The sequence below is a fragment of the Hemiscyllium ocellatum genome, chromosome 8, assembly GCF_020745735.1.
Source record: "Hemiscyllium ocellatum isolate sHemOce1 chromosome 8, sHemOce1.pat.X.cur, whole genome shotgun sequence".
NCBI classification, from domain to species: Eukaryota; Metazoa; Chordata; class Chondrichthyes; order Orectolobiformes; family Hemiscylliidae; genus Hemiscyllium; species Hemiscyllium ocellatum.
In genome coordinates, this window is record NC_083408.1 from 23,032,912 (window position 1) to 23,047,325 (window position 14,414).

At 41.7% G+C, this 14,414-nt stretch overlaps 1 protein-coding gene across 3 annotated transcripts in view; it reads left to right on the top strand.

Moving 5' to 3' along the window:
- Nucleotides 1-14,414, top strand: part of ubr1 (ubiquitin protein ligase E3 component n-recognin 1) — a 219,437-nt gene that overhangs the window by 122,020 nt on the left and 83,003 nt on the right. For all 3 annotated transcript variants that reach the window (XM_060828682.1, XM_060828683.1, XM_060828685.1), the window contains 5 exons: nucleotides 4,633-4,787; nucleotides 7,463-7,565; nucleotides 9,458-9,567; nucleotides 11,646-11,726; nucleotides 12,359-12,540. In XM_060828682.1, the coding sequence (XP_060684665.1) occupies nucleotides 4,633-4,787; nucleotides 7,463-7,565; nucleotides 9,458-9,567; nucleotides 11,646-11,726; nucleotides 12,359-12,540 (631 nt within the window). The remainder of the gene's footprint in view (nucleotides 1-4,632; nucleotides 4,788-7,462; nucleotides 7,566-9,457; nucleotides 9,568-11,645; nucleotides 11,727-12,358; nucleotides 12,541-14,414) is intronic.

The window sequence follows — 14,414 nt, forward strand, 5'->3', positions numbered from 1 at the left end:
TAAAAATCAAAATGAGCAGAGATCCAGAACAGATCTCTGCAGAAGACTACTGGTCAACGTACTCCAGGCTGAATGCTTTCCATCACCTGCCACCCTCTGTCTTCAATGGGCCAGCCAATTCTGTATCTAAACAGCCACGTTTCCCTGTATCAAATGCCTCCTTACTTTCTGAATTAGCCTACCAAGGGGAACCTCATCAAGCGCCTTGCTAAAATCCATATACACCACATCCAATGATCTACCTTCATAAATATGTTTTGTTGCATCATCAAAGCATTCAATAAGGCTTGTGAGGCGTGACCTGCCCTTCACAAAGCCATGCTGACTTTATCCAATCAAACTATGCTTTTCCAAATAATCATAAATCTGGTCTATCAGAATCCTGTCCAGTAATTTGTCCACCACTGACATAAGACTGACTGACTGGTCTGTAATTCCCAGGGTTATCCTATTCCCTTTCTTGAACAAGGGAATAACACCCCTTGCCATCCCTTGAAAATTTGCCATCCTCCAATCATCTGATACTACTGCAGTGGACAGTGAGGATGCTAAGATTATTGCCAAAGGCGCAGCAATCTCTTCCTTTGCTTCCCATAATAACCTTGGGTATATCTCATCTGGGTACTTACTATTCTCATGGTTTTCAAAATTTCCAGGACATCCTGCTTAACTTGTTTGAGTGTATCAGCCTTTTTCATGCTGTTCTCACAAATGTCAAGGTCCCCCTCACGAGTGAATACTGAAGCAAAGTATTCATTAAGGACCTCCCCAACCACCTCCAACTCCAGACGCACATTCCCTCCACTATCCCTGATCAGTCCTACCCTCACTCTGGCCATCCTCTTGTTCCTCAACCTTAAGCAAGCTTTTCTCTTCCTCTTGACTAGATGTTCCAGATCTCTTGTCACTCAAGTTTCCTTCACCCTACTATCCCTTTCTTGCCTCAGTGGGACAAACCTATCCAGCACTATTAGCAGGTGCTCCCTAAACAATCTCCACAATTCTGTCATGCATTTCCCTGAGAATATCTGTTCCTAATTTATGCTGCATATGGTTCCTGGCTAATAGCATTGTAATCCCTCTTCCCCCAGTTAAATACTTTCCCATACCTTCTACTCCTTTCCCTCCCCATGAGTATGGTAACGGTCTTGGAGTTGTGATCACTATCACCAAAATGCTGTCCCGCCAAGAGATCTGACACGTGGCCTGATTTGTTGCCAAGCATCAAATCCAATATGGCCTTCCCTCTGGTTGGCCTATCTATATATTGAGTCAGGAATCCTTCCTGGACACACCTGACAAAATCTGCTCCATCCAAACTATTTGCATGAAGGAGGTTCCAATCAACATTAGCAAAATTGAAGTCACCGATGACAACAACCCTGTTACTTCTGACCTTTCCAAAATCTGCCTCCCAATCTGCTTCTCTGTGTCTCTGTTGCTTTTGGGGGTTCTATAGAAAACTCCCAATAAAGTGACTGCTCCTTTCCTGTTTCTGACTTCCACCCGTACTGACTCTACAGACAAACCTGCCTTGACAACCTCCCTTTCTGCAGTGTAATACTATCCCTGATTAGCAATGCCACTCCTCCACCTCTCTCCCTATTCCTTCTGAAAGATTTAAACCCTGCAACATCCAACAACTATTTTTGCCCCGTGATATCCAAGTCACCATAATGGTCACAACATTGCAGCTCCAAGTACTGATCCATGCTCTGTTCATCATCCTTATTCCTCATACTTTTTGCGTTACAGTAGACACACTTCATTGTGTCACACTGATTGCAACTTTGCCCTATCAACTGTCTATCCTTCCTCTCAGACTCTTCACACTGTATCTGCCTGTTCACCAGCTACCCCATCCTCTGATCCATTACTCTGGTTCCCATCCCCTTGCCAAACTAGTTTAAACCCTCCCGAAAAGCTCTAGCAAACCTCCTGCCCAGCATATTAGTCCCCTCCAGTTCAGGTGCAACCTGTCCTCCTTGTACAGATCCCATTTTCCCCAGAAGGTATCCCAATGATCCATATCTCCAAAGCCCTCCCTCCTACACCGGCCCTGCAAGCACATGTTCAGCTGAACTCGCTGTCTGTTCCTAGCCTCACTAGCACATGGCACTGGTAGCCATTCTGAGATTACTATTCTGCTTGTCCTGCCTTTTAGCTTCCAACCTAACTCCCTTTTCAGGTCCTTGTACCTTTTCCTGGCTATGTCTTTGATACTGATGTGCATCACAATTTCTGGCTGCTCACCCTCCCCCCTCAATCCTGTAGAATCGATCAGAGACGGTCTTGACCCTGGCACCCGGGAGGCAACATGCCATCCAGGAGTCTTGTGCGGGACCACAAAATCTCCTAGGAGAAAGTGAGGACTGCAGATGCTGAAGATCAGAGCTGAAAATGTGTTGCTGGAAAAGCGCAGCAGGTCAGGCAGCATCCAAGGAGCAGGAGAGTCAACGTTTTGGGCATTTCCTTGAAGAAGGGCTTATGCCCGAAACGTCGACTCTCCTGCTCCTTGGATGCTGCCTGACCTGCTGCGCTTTTCCAGCAACACATTTTCAGCACAGAATCTCCTGTCTGTTTCTTTACATTGTAATTCCTCAGCTTTATTATCCATGTCTATGACAAAAGAAACACTGAGCAGATACCTGGCAAAAATGAAAAAAATTGACCACAAATAACACAAACTGTACAATAATCGAAATGCCATTTACTAATGCTTTGAAAGGTACAATGTCTCAATGTCATGCAAATGCTGCCAGGGCTCTAGACTGACCCTGTGTGCTCTTAATACTTCACTCAAGTGTCTTCCTGACCTAATCAGTTCTTCTTGGCTGTAATCCCTTTCCTGTCCTTTGTCTATTCATCAAACATCCCTTTGAACCTATCAATGTTAACTACTTTAACCAGTGGGTGGCACAGTAGCACAGTGGTTAGCACTACTGTCGCACAGCGCCAGAAACCCAGGTTAGCCAGCTAGTTAAAAGGAAACAATGCAAAAGAATTTCAGTCAATCTACAAAATCGTGAATATCAAAATTGACTGCTCAACTATCAACACTCCATTCTACTCTTCTCAAGTGACTGTGATCCCTCTATTCTTTGGTGTTATTTCTTCCCATGTTTAGGAGCTTCAAAAACAACTTACTGTTTTGTTAACTCCAGAAAGCCTGGATAGATTAGCTTCTTTTTAAATGTAAATTAATTTGGTCTGGGGGAAAGCACCCCACAAGGAAGGGGATCCTTTGAACTAACCTTGCTGCAATCAAACAAGAGGTCAGGTTTACAAAGAAAGGATGCCAATTTATTCCTCCTCATGAGAGCTTGACAATTCAAGAATCTGATTGTAATGTCTGTATCCATATGTGCCATATCCTGGATGAAAAGGTTCTGCCCCGAAAGTGTCTTTCTTTCCCATTGATTACATCTTTGCTGAACATGGTGAATTATCTCACCGTGGGGCGGCACGGTGGCTCAGTGGTTAGCGTTGCTGCCTCACAGCACCAGGGTCCCAAGTTTGATTCCAGCCTTGGGCAACTGTCTGTGTAGATTAGATTAGATTACTTACAGTGTGGAAACAGGCCCTTCGGCCCAACAAGTCCACACCGACTCACCGAAGCGCAACCCACCCATACCCCTACATTTACCCCTTACCTAACACTACGGGCAATTTAGCACGGCCAATTCACCTGACCTGCACATCTTTGGACTGTGGGAGGAAACCGGAGCACCCGGAGGAAACCCACGCAGACACGGGGAGAACGTAAGAGTTTGCACAATCTCCCCGTGTCTGCGTGGGTTTCCTTCAGATGCTCCGGTTTCCTCCTACAGTCCAAAAATGTGCAGGTTAGGTGAATTGGCCAGGCTAAATTGTCCCATAGTGTTTGGTGAAGGGATAAATGTCGGGGAATGGGTCTGGATGGGTTGCTGTTCGGAGGGTCAGTGTGGACTTGTTGGGCCGAAGGGTCTGTTTCCACACAGTAAATAATCTAACCTTGTGCTTCTAACTTTTGTATTCTCAGCACATTTTGTTAAACTAATTTTTACCTAATTTTATATTTGATCTGTTGGTATTTGTGCTTGTACATTCACAAGAACAAGTAGCATATCTGTAGAGAAACTGTGAAATTGATTCACAGTTTATAAACCTTAACAGGTAACCCCATCATCTCTCTTGCACAGATTAGAAACTCGAAATCAGCAATATTTCCTGAGTATTGCATTCTTCAAATTTTGGTTCAATGCTTACAAATCTTGTGTGCTGTTTTTGTCGTGCAGAGACTATAGGATCTGGCTTTACATGATGTGGTTTCTGAGATTTTAAGTTTTATTTACCTGTTTGATCTGAAGCATGAATGTGTTGATTGTGGTCTGCTAGTTTTAACAGGGCAAAAATGAGGACTGCAGATGCTGGAGATTAGAGTCAAGATTAGAGTGGTGCTGGAAAAGTACAGCAGATCAGGCAGCATCTGAGGAACAGGAAAATGGACGTTTCATGGAAAAGCCCTTCATCAGGAATGAGGCCAGCTGTCCTTTTCCAACACCACTCTAATCTTGACTGTTAGTTTTATCGCGCTCGGTTATGATTGAATAGATCGACTTGTTAATGGACTGTTTGTAATCTGTCTTTCAGCACTGCCTCCACCCCTCCCTCCTCCATTCTATTCCACGTTTGTGAAGGTCACAAGCATTTTGAGCTGCGATGTTTTAATGTTAATCCTCCGAACAGTTCTCCAGCGGGCTGTGGATTCTACCGGGCGCTTGTGGAGTGAAGCAATGGTACAGAAGGTATGCATTTGCAGAGTATGTGATGCGCATGTTGCTAATTTTCCTTTTTAATTGCCTTATTTCATGTTCCATACTGTTCCTTCGTGGGAAGGTGACCAAAACTACATTTTATAAACTAATACGCATGCTGCTCATATTCAGGCTTCCTGTAAGTGTACAGAAATGCCCCTTTTCATACAGGAAAGAGTGAGCTGTCCTTAAAGGGGCAGGAAAATTATTTTAGGTCAATCAGAAATAGTCAGTATGACTTTGTCAGAAGGGGGTCATGCCTAACAAATCTGGTGGAATTGTTCAAGGAGGTGACAAGATTGGGATAGTTTATGTGGATTTTGGCAAGGCCTTTGCCAAGGTCCCACCCAGGAAACTGATAAAGAAGATAAAAGCTCATGGCATGCAAGGTAACTGGGTAAAGTGGATCCAAAATTGGCATAATGACAGGAGACAGAGGGTGGTGGTAGAAGGTGTTTTTTGTTACTGGAGACCAGTGTCCAATGGCATACCACAGGGATCAGTGATGGTTCCCTCCTTGTTCATGGTATATGTAAATAGAGCCACAGAGATATACACCACGACAACAGACTCTTGTCCAACTCCTCCATGCTGACCAGGTATCCTAAATTAATCTAGTCCCATTTGCCAGCATTTAGCTCATATCTCTCTCAACCCATCTTATTCATTTACCCATCCAGATACCTTTTAAAAATGGTAATTATACTAGCCTTCACCACTGCTTCTGCAGTTCATTCTGTACACCTTTGTGTAAAAACATTGCTCCTCAGGTCCCTTTCAAATCTTTCCTCTCTCAATTTAAACCTGTGCCCTCCTGCTTTAGATTCCTCCACCCTGGGAAAAAAAACCTTGATTATCCAAGCCCCTCATGATTTTATAGACTTCGACAAGGTCACCCCTCAACCTCCAATATTCCAGGGAAAATAGCCTCACCCTAATCAGTCTCGCTTTATAGCTCAGACCCTTCAACCATGGCAACATCCTTGTAAATCTTTTCTGAACCCTTTCAAATTTAATAATATCCTGTCAACAGCAGGAAGATCAGAATTGTACACTATTCCAAAAGTCACCTAACCAATGGCCTGCACAGCCACAGCATTACTTTCAACTTCTATATTCAATACATTGATCAATAAAGGCAAGCGTACCAAATGCCGCCTTCACTACCCTGTCTACCCACGTCTTCACTTTCAAAGAGTTATGAACCTGAATTCCAAGGTCTTTGTTCAACAACTTCCCAGGACCTTACCATTAAGTGTATAAGCCCTGTCCTGATTTGTATTTCCGAAATGCAGCACCTCACATTTATCTAGATTAAACTCCCAAGTGCCACTTCTCAGCTCGTTGGCCCATCTGATCAGTGATGGAGTTGAGAATGTGGGAGCAGTGATAAATAAGATTGATGATGCAAATGTTGGCTGACACTGGAGACAAAAGTAATAGGTTACAGGGGTATGTAAACCGGTTAGTCTGATGGGCAGATCAATGTCAGCTGGAATTTATGCTGATAAATGTGAGACAATGCACTTTGTAACAAGCAACAAGGCAAGGGAGTAATTAATGAATGGCAAGACACTAGGAAGCTCATAAGCAGTGGGATCTTAGAATGCTTGTTCATGTATCCCTGGAGGTGGCAGGACAGGTTACTAGGGTAGATGAGAAGGCCGATGCAACACTTGCCTATCTCAATCCAGGCAGAGATGATAAGAGCAGGAAGGTTAGGTTGGAGCTGTGGTAAGGCTGCAGGACTTTGGTTAGCCTACACCTGGAACACTGTGCTGTTCTGGTCTACGCACAAGAGGAAGGCTGTGATTCCATTGGAGGGGTGCCAAGGAGATTCACCAGGCTGTTGCCTTGGATGCAGCATTTTAGCCATGAAGAGAGACTGGAAAAACTCACGTTGTTTTCTTTGGAGCAGAAAAGGTTGAAAAGGGAACCTGATAGAGCTACATAAGATTACGAATGGCATAGACAGAGTGATTAGAAAGCACCTGTTCCCCTTAATTGAAGGGTCAAGATCAAGGAGGAATAATTTTGAAGTGAAAGGCAGATGGTTGAGAAAGGATTTGAGAATTTTCTTCTCACCCACAGGAAGGCGGAGGTCAATAATGGGCTGTCATTGAGTGTAGTTCAGGCAGAAACCTCATGACTTTTTTAAAAAGTACTTGGATGAGCACTTGAAGTGTCGTAACATTCAAGTGGGGCTAGTGTAGGTAGTTGCAAACTTTTGGCAGTACAGTCTTGATGGTTTAAAGGGTGTCTTCTGTGACCTCAGGTGCAACTTTTTCATGCAGAGTGTGGTAGGTGTATGGAATGAGCTGCCAGAGGATGTGGTGGAACATTTAAAAGGCATTTGGATGGGTATATGAATAGGAAGGGTTTGGGGCCGAGTGCTGGCAGGTGGGATTAATTGGATATGGAAAACTGGTCAGATGGCCGGGTTGGACCGAAGGGTTTGTTCATCTCTATGACTCTATAACTAGTTTCCAATAATAATAGTACTCACTTCCCAATAATTTTTAGTAGGGGAAATAACTCTGTAGTAATTCACCTAAAAGGTATGTCTTTATAATCAGGGAATGCAATCTTAATGGTTTTGTTATCAGTGCCACAAATGTATATTTTAAGTTAGTGACAAAACAGTTATGCTTCTCTCCACACCATAGACTCTTCATCTTATCTGCATGGCATTACAAGAAGAACAGAGACAACTGGAGGGTGGAGTTGCAGAAGAAGATGTGAACTTTGATGTTTATCTTAAAGCAACAAGTACGTATTGTACCTGTTTCTGAATTTGAAACAAATTGGCAAATAGTAATAACTACTGCAATAATAGTTCAGATGATATCATTGCAGTTGATGATGTTAATTCAAAATTAAAATGCATACTGTATGAAATTAAAATGAAATATTACAATAGCTATTGAAATCGTTACACCTTAGAACAATAGGGTCAGTAATATACTGCCACTACTGCATTACTCTCTGGTCAGAAGAAGCAAACCTCATCAGCTTAGTATTGGTAAGGTTTTGACAGGAGAAATATGAGCTAAAAGGTTTTCAAACCTGTTTCAGTTCATGTGCCTTTGCATGATACCGTCCCATTGCAGTCTCTCTGAAATATCTGAATTCTATCCCAAAGACAAAAGCTGTCTTTTATACTGCAATATTGCGATTACTGGAAATCTGAAATAAAGTCATAAAATACTAGAAATACTCACCATTTGTAGAGAGAAGAGTTAAGATTTTGGATTGATGACCTGTGATCCGAATATCCAAACAGTCTATTAATTAGCTTCTGATGCAATGCCCTTGATTTTCTCCTGGAGATCCTGTTGTGGATTCTTGTCAATGTTAAACAAAAACAGAAATTGCTGGAAAAACTCAGCAGCTGACTCTGTGGAGAGAAAGCTGCCAGACCCCCTGAACTTTTCTGCTAATTTCTCTTTTTGTTTCTGATTTCCAACATTAGCCGCTCATTCAGTTTTTTTTTGGTCAGTTAAATTTATCTCAACCAAAATCACATTTTTCACCAATTATAATCATTTGCATTGAGCAAAACCTTGAGTTTTTTTACACTAATACCACTTCGAAGAAAAGTGTCTGCCTTTACTGTAGCTGTGCAGATGTGAATTGTTTGTCTCAGCTTTTATCTGATCATATTTCCACCCATTATTCTTCCTAGCACCAGTCATGCTGCTGACTTCAACCTTAAAAAAACACACTAGCTCCCAAAGCTAGTGCGCTTCCAATTAAATCTGTTGGACTATAACCTGATGTGTGATTTTTAATGTTGTACACCCCAATCCAGCACCAGCATCTCCAAATCATGACTTCACCTTTACAATTACTTCACAAACTGATTCCAGGTTAACAAATGGAATACATGTTTATGCTTTTGCAGTCTATTTAAATGAAACCACTGATAATACAAAAAGACAAAATTTGCTTGTATTTTTTCCAAGCAAATTACAAAGAACATGAAGGCCCTCAGTCTCTTGAACCTTATCCTCCGTTCAATACGATCATAACTAATCTGATTACAACCTCAAAACCACTTTTCCACCCTTACCCCAATAACTTTCATACCCTTGCTCATCAAGAATCTGTCTGCCTCTGCCTTTAAAAAAATTTCAAGTGCTCTGCTTCCATCATCTTTTCAGGAAGAGGGTTTCAAAGACTCGAGACCCTCAGAGGAAAAAAACATTCATCTCATCTTTGTTTTAAATGGATGTCACCTGATATTTAAACAGTGACCCTAGTTCTACAATTCTAGAATCTCTTTTTAACATTTACCCTGTCAAGATCCCTAAGGATCTCATGTGCTTCTACCAAGATACCTTTACCCTTCTAAAACTTCAACAGATACAAGCTGAGCCTGTTTAGCCTTTCCTCAACTGTCAACCCCTCCCCATTCCTTAGCATATTGGTCTAGTCAGAGCATATGCTGCTTCCAGCACGTTTTCATCCATCCTTAAATAAGATGACCAATACTTTTACAGCACTCCAGATGCAGTCTCGCCAGTTCCTGCTATAAATAACTGAAGCATTCCCACTTTTTTAGTAAGACAGCCCTGCCTCACAATAAATGATAAATGTTCTACTAGCTTTCCGGTTATGCATTTTGTTTTTGTAACTTATCTTTTCTGGTTGCTTTGAAGGAGTAGGAAGTTCTGCAGTGAATGCTGAGAGCATCCTGTCACTTTTAGAAAAGCTAAGAAGTGTCCCTCAATTAGATGCCCAGAAGGATATGATTATCTGGACTCTGCAGGTCTGTATTGAAATGGGAGCAACAAATTGTGTTGAATTTCAATCAGTATTTCGGTTTTGAAATGTGTGAAACTCAGATTGATCAGTTTTAATCGGGCAAGGATATTAGTGGATGTGTAACCAAGGAGATTGGATGGTGGCATTTTGGCCATGGTTTAAATAGGTGATGAAGCAAGAGGCTGAATGGCTTCCTCCAGTTCTGATGTCCCTTTCTCGATGAAGTTTGTATATAATGGTCTTTGATTAAAGCATTAATGTCAGGCTCCTGCAAAGGAATCTGTGGGCTCAATTTTTATGCCTTTCCAGGCCAGAACTTATAACCAATAATTTCTTGAAAACCTTTTCACTCCAAAAGGTAGTTTTGTAGTCAGTCTAAATCTTTGTGGGAGGAATGGTCTGTCTGAACAGATATGCCTTTTCATAATTTAACACCATTTCTTTATGTGTGGTTTCACTGGCGTTGATGCAGCCAAGATATTGCCTGTGGTGGCCTAAAACTAGATCTATTACATTGAGGAAATAAAGAAGCAGAATTTCACACAATGGATGGTGGAAATCCCAAAACGCTCTGTGTGCTGGAGGTCAGTTGAAGTATTCAGCACTCAATCGATAGATTTTATTCACTGAGGGTAACAAAGAATTCTAAGTAAAGGTGCATAAATAATTGAGATCAGCCATGATTGAATGATGGGTTATGCTTGAGAGACTAAATAGTCTGCTGCTGTTCCTTGACTCAAATTGTTGGTGGTTTATTTGACTGTTTAATCGTTCTGCCCAAATAAATTGATGTGAAGTGACTTTGTTTTTAGATTAGATTAGATTGGATTACCTACAGTGTGGAAATAGACCCTTCGGCCCAACAAGTCCACACCGACCCTCTGAAGAGTAACCCTGCCAGACCTATTTCCCTCTGACTAATGCACCCTAACACTATGGGCAATTTAGCATGACCAATTCACCCTGACCTGCACATCTTTGGACTGTGGGAGGAAACCCATGCGCACACGGGGAGAATGTGCAAACGCCACACGGACAGTCACCCAAGGCTGGAATCGAACCTGGGACCCTGGTGCTGTGAGGTAGCAGTGCTAACCACTGAGCTACCATGCCGACCAGCATTACTTCACCCCATTTAGATTCTAATTTTTTAAATTAATCTCTGTCAGCCTTGTCATCTTTAGCAAGCTGTAATACCTCGGTTTTGAGCATTTAATTGCCAAATGAAGTTAGTTTATGCACGTTGTCTTCAATTTATTGCAGTTTTCCTCAGTGTGAACTAACCCTCCCAATTTTGTCTTCATCCCAAATTTGCATTTGTCATTTTGCTTAGAAAATCTAAATAGTTAATTGTCAATAACAACAATGCCAATACTGATCTTTGGGGTCCCCACCTTCCATCTTCTGCCACTCTGGCTTACCTTTTCCCATCTAATCTCAGTTTTCTGACTCTTAACCCAGTTGTTCATGTTGCTTGCTATTGTTCTGCATGCTTACTCAAAGGTTTGTTATGTGGAAGCCTATTGCAGGTCTTTAACAACGATAGGGTCATATTACACCTGATGACCTGTGTGAGAAAATGTCAAACTGTAGATAAACATTGGTAGTCTTGGCATAGACTAGAATAGAATCCCTACAGTTTGAAAACAGGCCATTTGGCCCCATGAGTCCAAAAGACCCTCCGAAGAGTAACCCACCCAGACCAAATTCCCTGACCCTAACTAATGCACCTAACCTACACATTCCTGAATACTATGGGTAATTTAGCATGGCCGATTCACCTAGCCTGCACATCTTTGTGATTATGGGAGGAAGCCCACAAGGGCATGGGGCAAATGCGCAAACTCCAGACAGTTGTTTGAGGCTGGAATCGAACCTGAGTCCCTGGCACTGTGAGGCAGCAGTGCTAACCACTGAGCCACCTGCATCTAAAACAACTCTGTTCTGTTGAAGGTGGGAAGGAAATGGAACTGAAGGAAAGCTTGAAAAGTGGTCACTGATATTTTTAAAGTCTGTTGGCAAGCATTACATTTGAAAAAAAAGGTTTTGAATGCACAAACATCCTATGTCTATATGTTTCAGATGTTTGAAGCTGTGAAAAAGCTGAGGGAGAAATCAAGTCCATGTTCAGCAACAGAAGCAGCAAGTCAAAAGACAAATGAGGTACTGGCATTTTCAATAGTTTTTCTTTTTTAAATTAAGTGTTGTTACAAGTATATAATATTTACTGTATGTCTGTGAATGAAGTCATTGGATGAGATCTGTTAACTAGCTACCCTCTGAGTTCAAAACTAGTGATCAATCGGATGAAGAAACCTAATACTAGGATTATGAGCAGTTTTAGGTTTCAGCAAGGGCCTGTGATAATACTTTTACCTCTCCATTGGAAAGTTGTGGGCTCAAGCCCCAATCCAAAGTTCGAAAAGCACAACCTGAATTGGTACCTTCAGTGCAGTAGGAAGAGAGTGATCCCCTGATTGAGGTGCTGTCTTTTGGTTGAGAAGTTAAACCAAAAAACCATCTCTCCAGATGGACATGAATGATCATTTGGCAAATCCAATAAAAGAGCAGGGTAACTAAAGCCAGTGTCCTGGCTGATATTTGTCCCTTGTCCAACAGCACCAAAACAGATTATATCATCATCATCATCGCATTGCTTTATTGTGAAACTTTGTTGTTCACAAATTGTCTGCCACCGTTTCCACATTACACTTGGAAAGTCATTCACTTGCAATGGATTTTTGGGCACACAGAGGTTTTGAAAGGCTGAAAGAAAGTTTTTCATTCTATTGCAGACTACACAGGACGAAGATAAAGCTGAGCGTAAACGGAAAGCAGAGGCTGCCAAATTATATCGGCAGAAGATTATGGCACAGATGTCTGCGATGCAGAAAAACTTCATTGAATCAAACAAGCACCTATACGAGAAGGCGACAGAAGCACCAAAACAAGAGACAGTTAGGACTGAAGTAGATAGGTATGTAGCTGGTAGAGCCAGTGCAAGAGCATTTAAATTTGTTAAAAGTGTGTACTGTTGACTAGAAGCAATAAGAAAACAATAACAGGCAACCAATCTAATACTGTTCATTTTATTGGTTGCTGAAATTTAAAGTCTCTGCCTAATCAAGCCCCTCCCATAATTTTTAATTACCTCTATCTGACATCCTCTTCGTCATCTTTCAAAGAGAAAAGAACTACGGTCTGATTTCCAGACACTTGAGTATCCTCTATTCTGCTCATGACTTTGAGGTTTTTTTTCCTGCAATTCCTCTTCTAATTTAATATCCTTTTTGTAGTATGGAGACCAGAGCTATACACTCTGTCAGCTATTCAAGGTGCTGCATAAATTAAACATTCCCTGACTATTCTTATATTTTGCTCCTTTGCAAATAAGCCCTGATACCTTGCTTGCAATCTTTATGGCCTTAATGAGCATTAACAACCTTTATTTAGAGTTATAGAGTACAGCATTGAAATAGACCCTTTGGTCCAACTCATCCATGCCAGCCAGATATCCTAACTACTTCATGTCCCATTTGCCAGCATTTGGCCTGTATCCCTCTAAACACTTCGTATTCATATACCCATCCAGATGCCTTTTAAATAGTATAATTGTACCAGCTTCCACCACTTCCTCTGGCAGCTCCTTCCATAACCTATGCCCTCTAGTTTTGGACTCCACTACTCTGGTAAAAGACTTTGACTGTTCACACTATCCATGCTCCTCATAATTTCATAAACCTCTCTATCAGGTCATCTGACATAACCTCCTTCACTGTCCCCTTCATAACCCATTTTGGTGTCATCTACAAATTTACTAACCATACCTCCTATATTCACATCTAAATCATTTATATAAATGACAAAAAGTAGTGGACGCAGCATACCACTAGTCACAGGCCTCCAGTTCGAAAAGCAAACCTCCACCACCACCCTCTTCTATCTTTAGACAATTTTCTGTCTAAATGGCTAGTTCTTCCTGTGTATTGTGTGGGTCTAACCTTGTTAACCAGTCTACCATATGGAACCTTGCCGAATGCCTTACTGAAGTCCAAATAGTCAACGGCAACCACTCTGCCTTCATCAGTCCTCTTTGTCAATCTTCAAAAAAACTTAATCAAGTTAATGAGACACGATTTTCCACACACAAAGCCAAGTTGTTGGATTGAATACCCTAATCAGTCCTTGCTTTTCCAAATATATGTAAATCCTATCCTCCTTTATCCCATTCAACAACTTGCCCATCACTGATGTGAGGCTCACTGGTCTATAGTTCTCTGCCTTTTCCTTGCTGCATTTCTTAAATAATGGCACCATGTTAGCCAACCTCCGTTTAGAAACGGCACCTCACCTGTGGCTATTAATGATACAAATATCATTGCATCATTACAGGGGGGCCCAGCAATCACCCCTCACCCCCACTCCAGCTCATTGATAAAAATGACAAACAACAGTGGCCCCAAAACAGATCTGTGCGGTACACGACTCTGAACTGAACATTAGGATGAACATTTCCCATCAACCACCAACCTCTGTCTTCTTTCAGCTAGCCAATTTCTGATCCAAACAGCTAAATCACCCTCCATCCCATGCCTGTATTTTGTGCAATAGCCTACCGTGGGAAACCTTATCAACCACTTTATTCTCATCCACCTGTTTGGTCACCTTTTCAAAGAACTCAATAAAGTTTGTGAGGCACAACCTACCCTTCACAAAACCGTATTGACTATCCCTCATAAAATTATTCCTTTCCAGATGTTTATAAATCCTATCTCTTAGAATCCTTTCCAACACTTTGCCCACAACCAAAGTAAGGCTCACTGATCTATAATTACCAGGGTTGTCTCTACT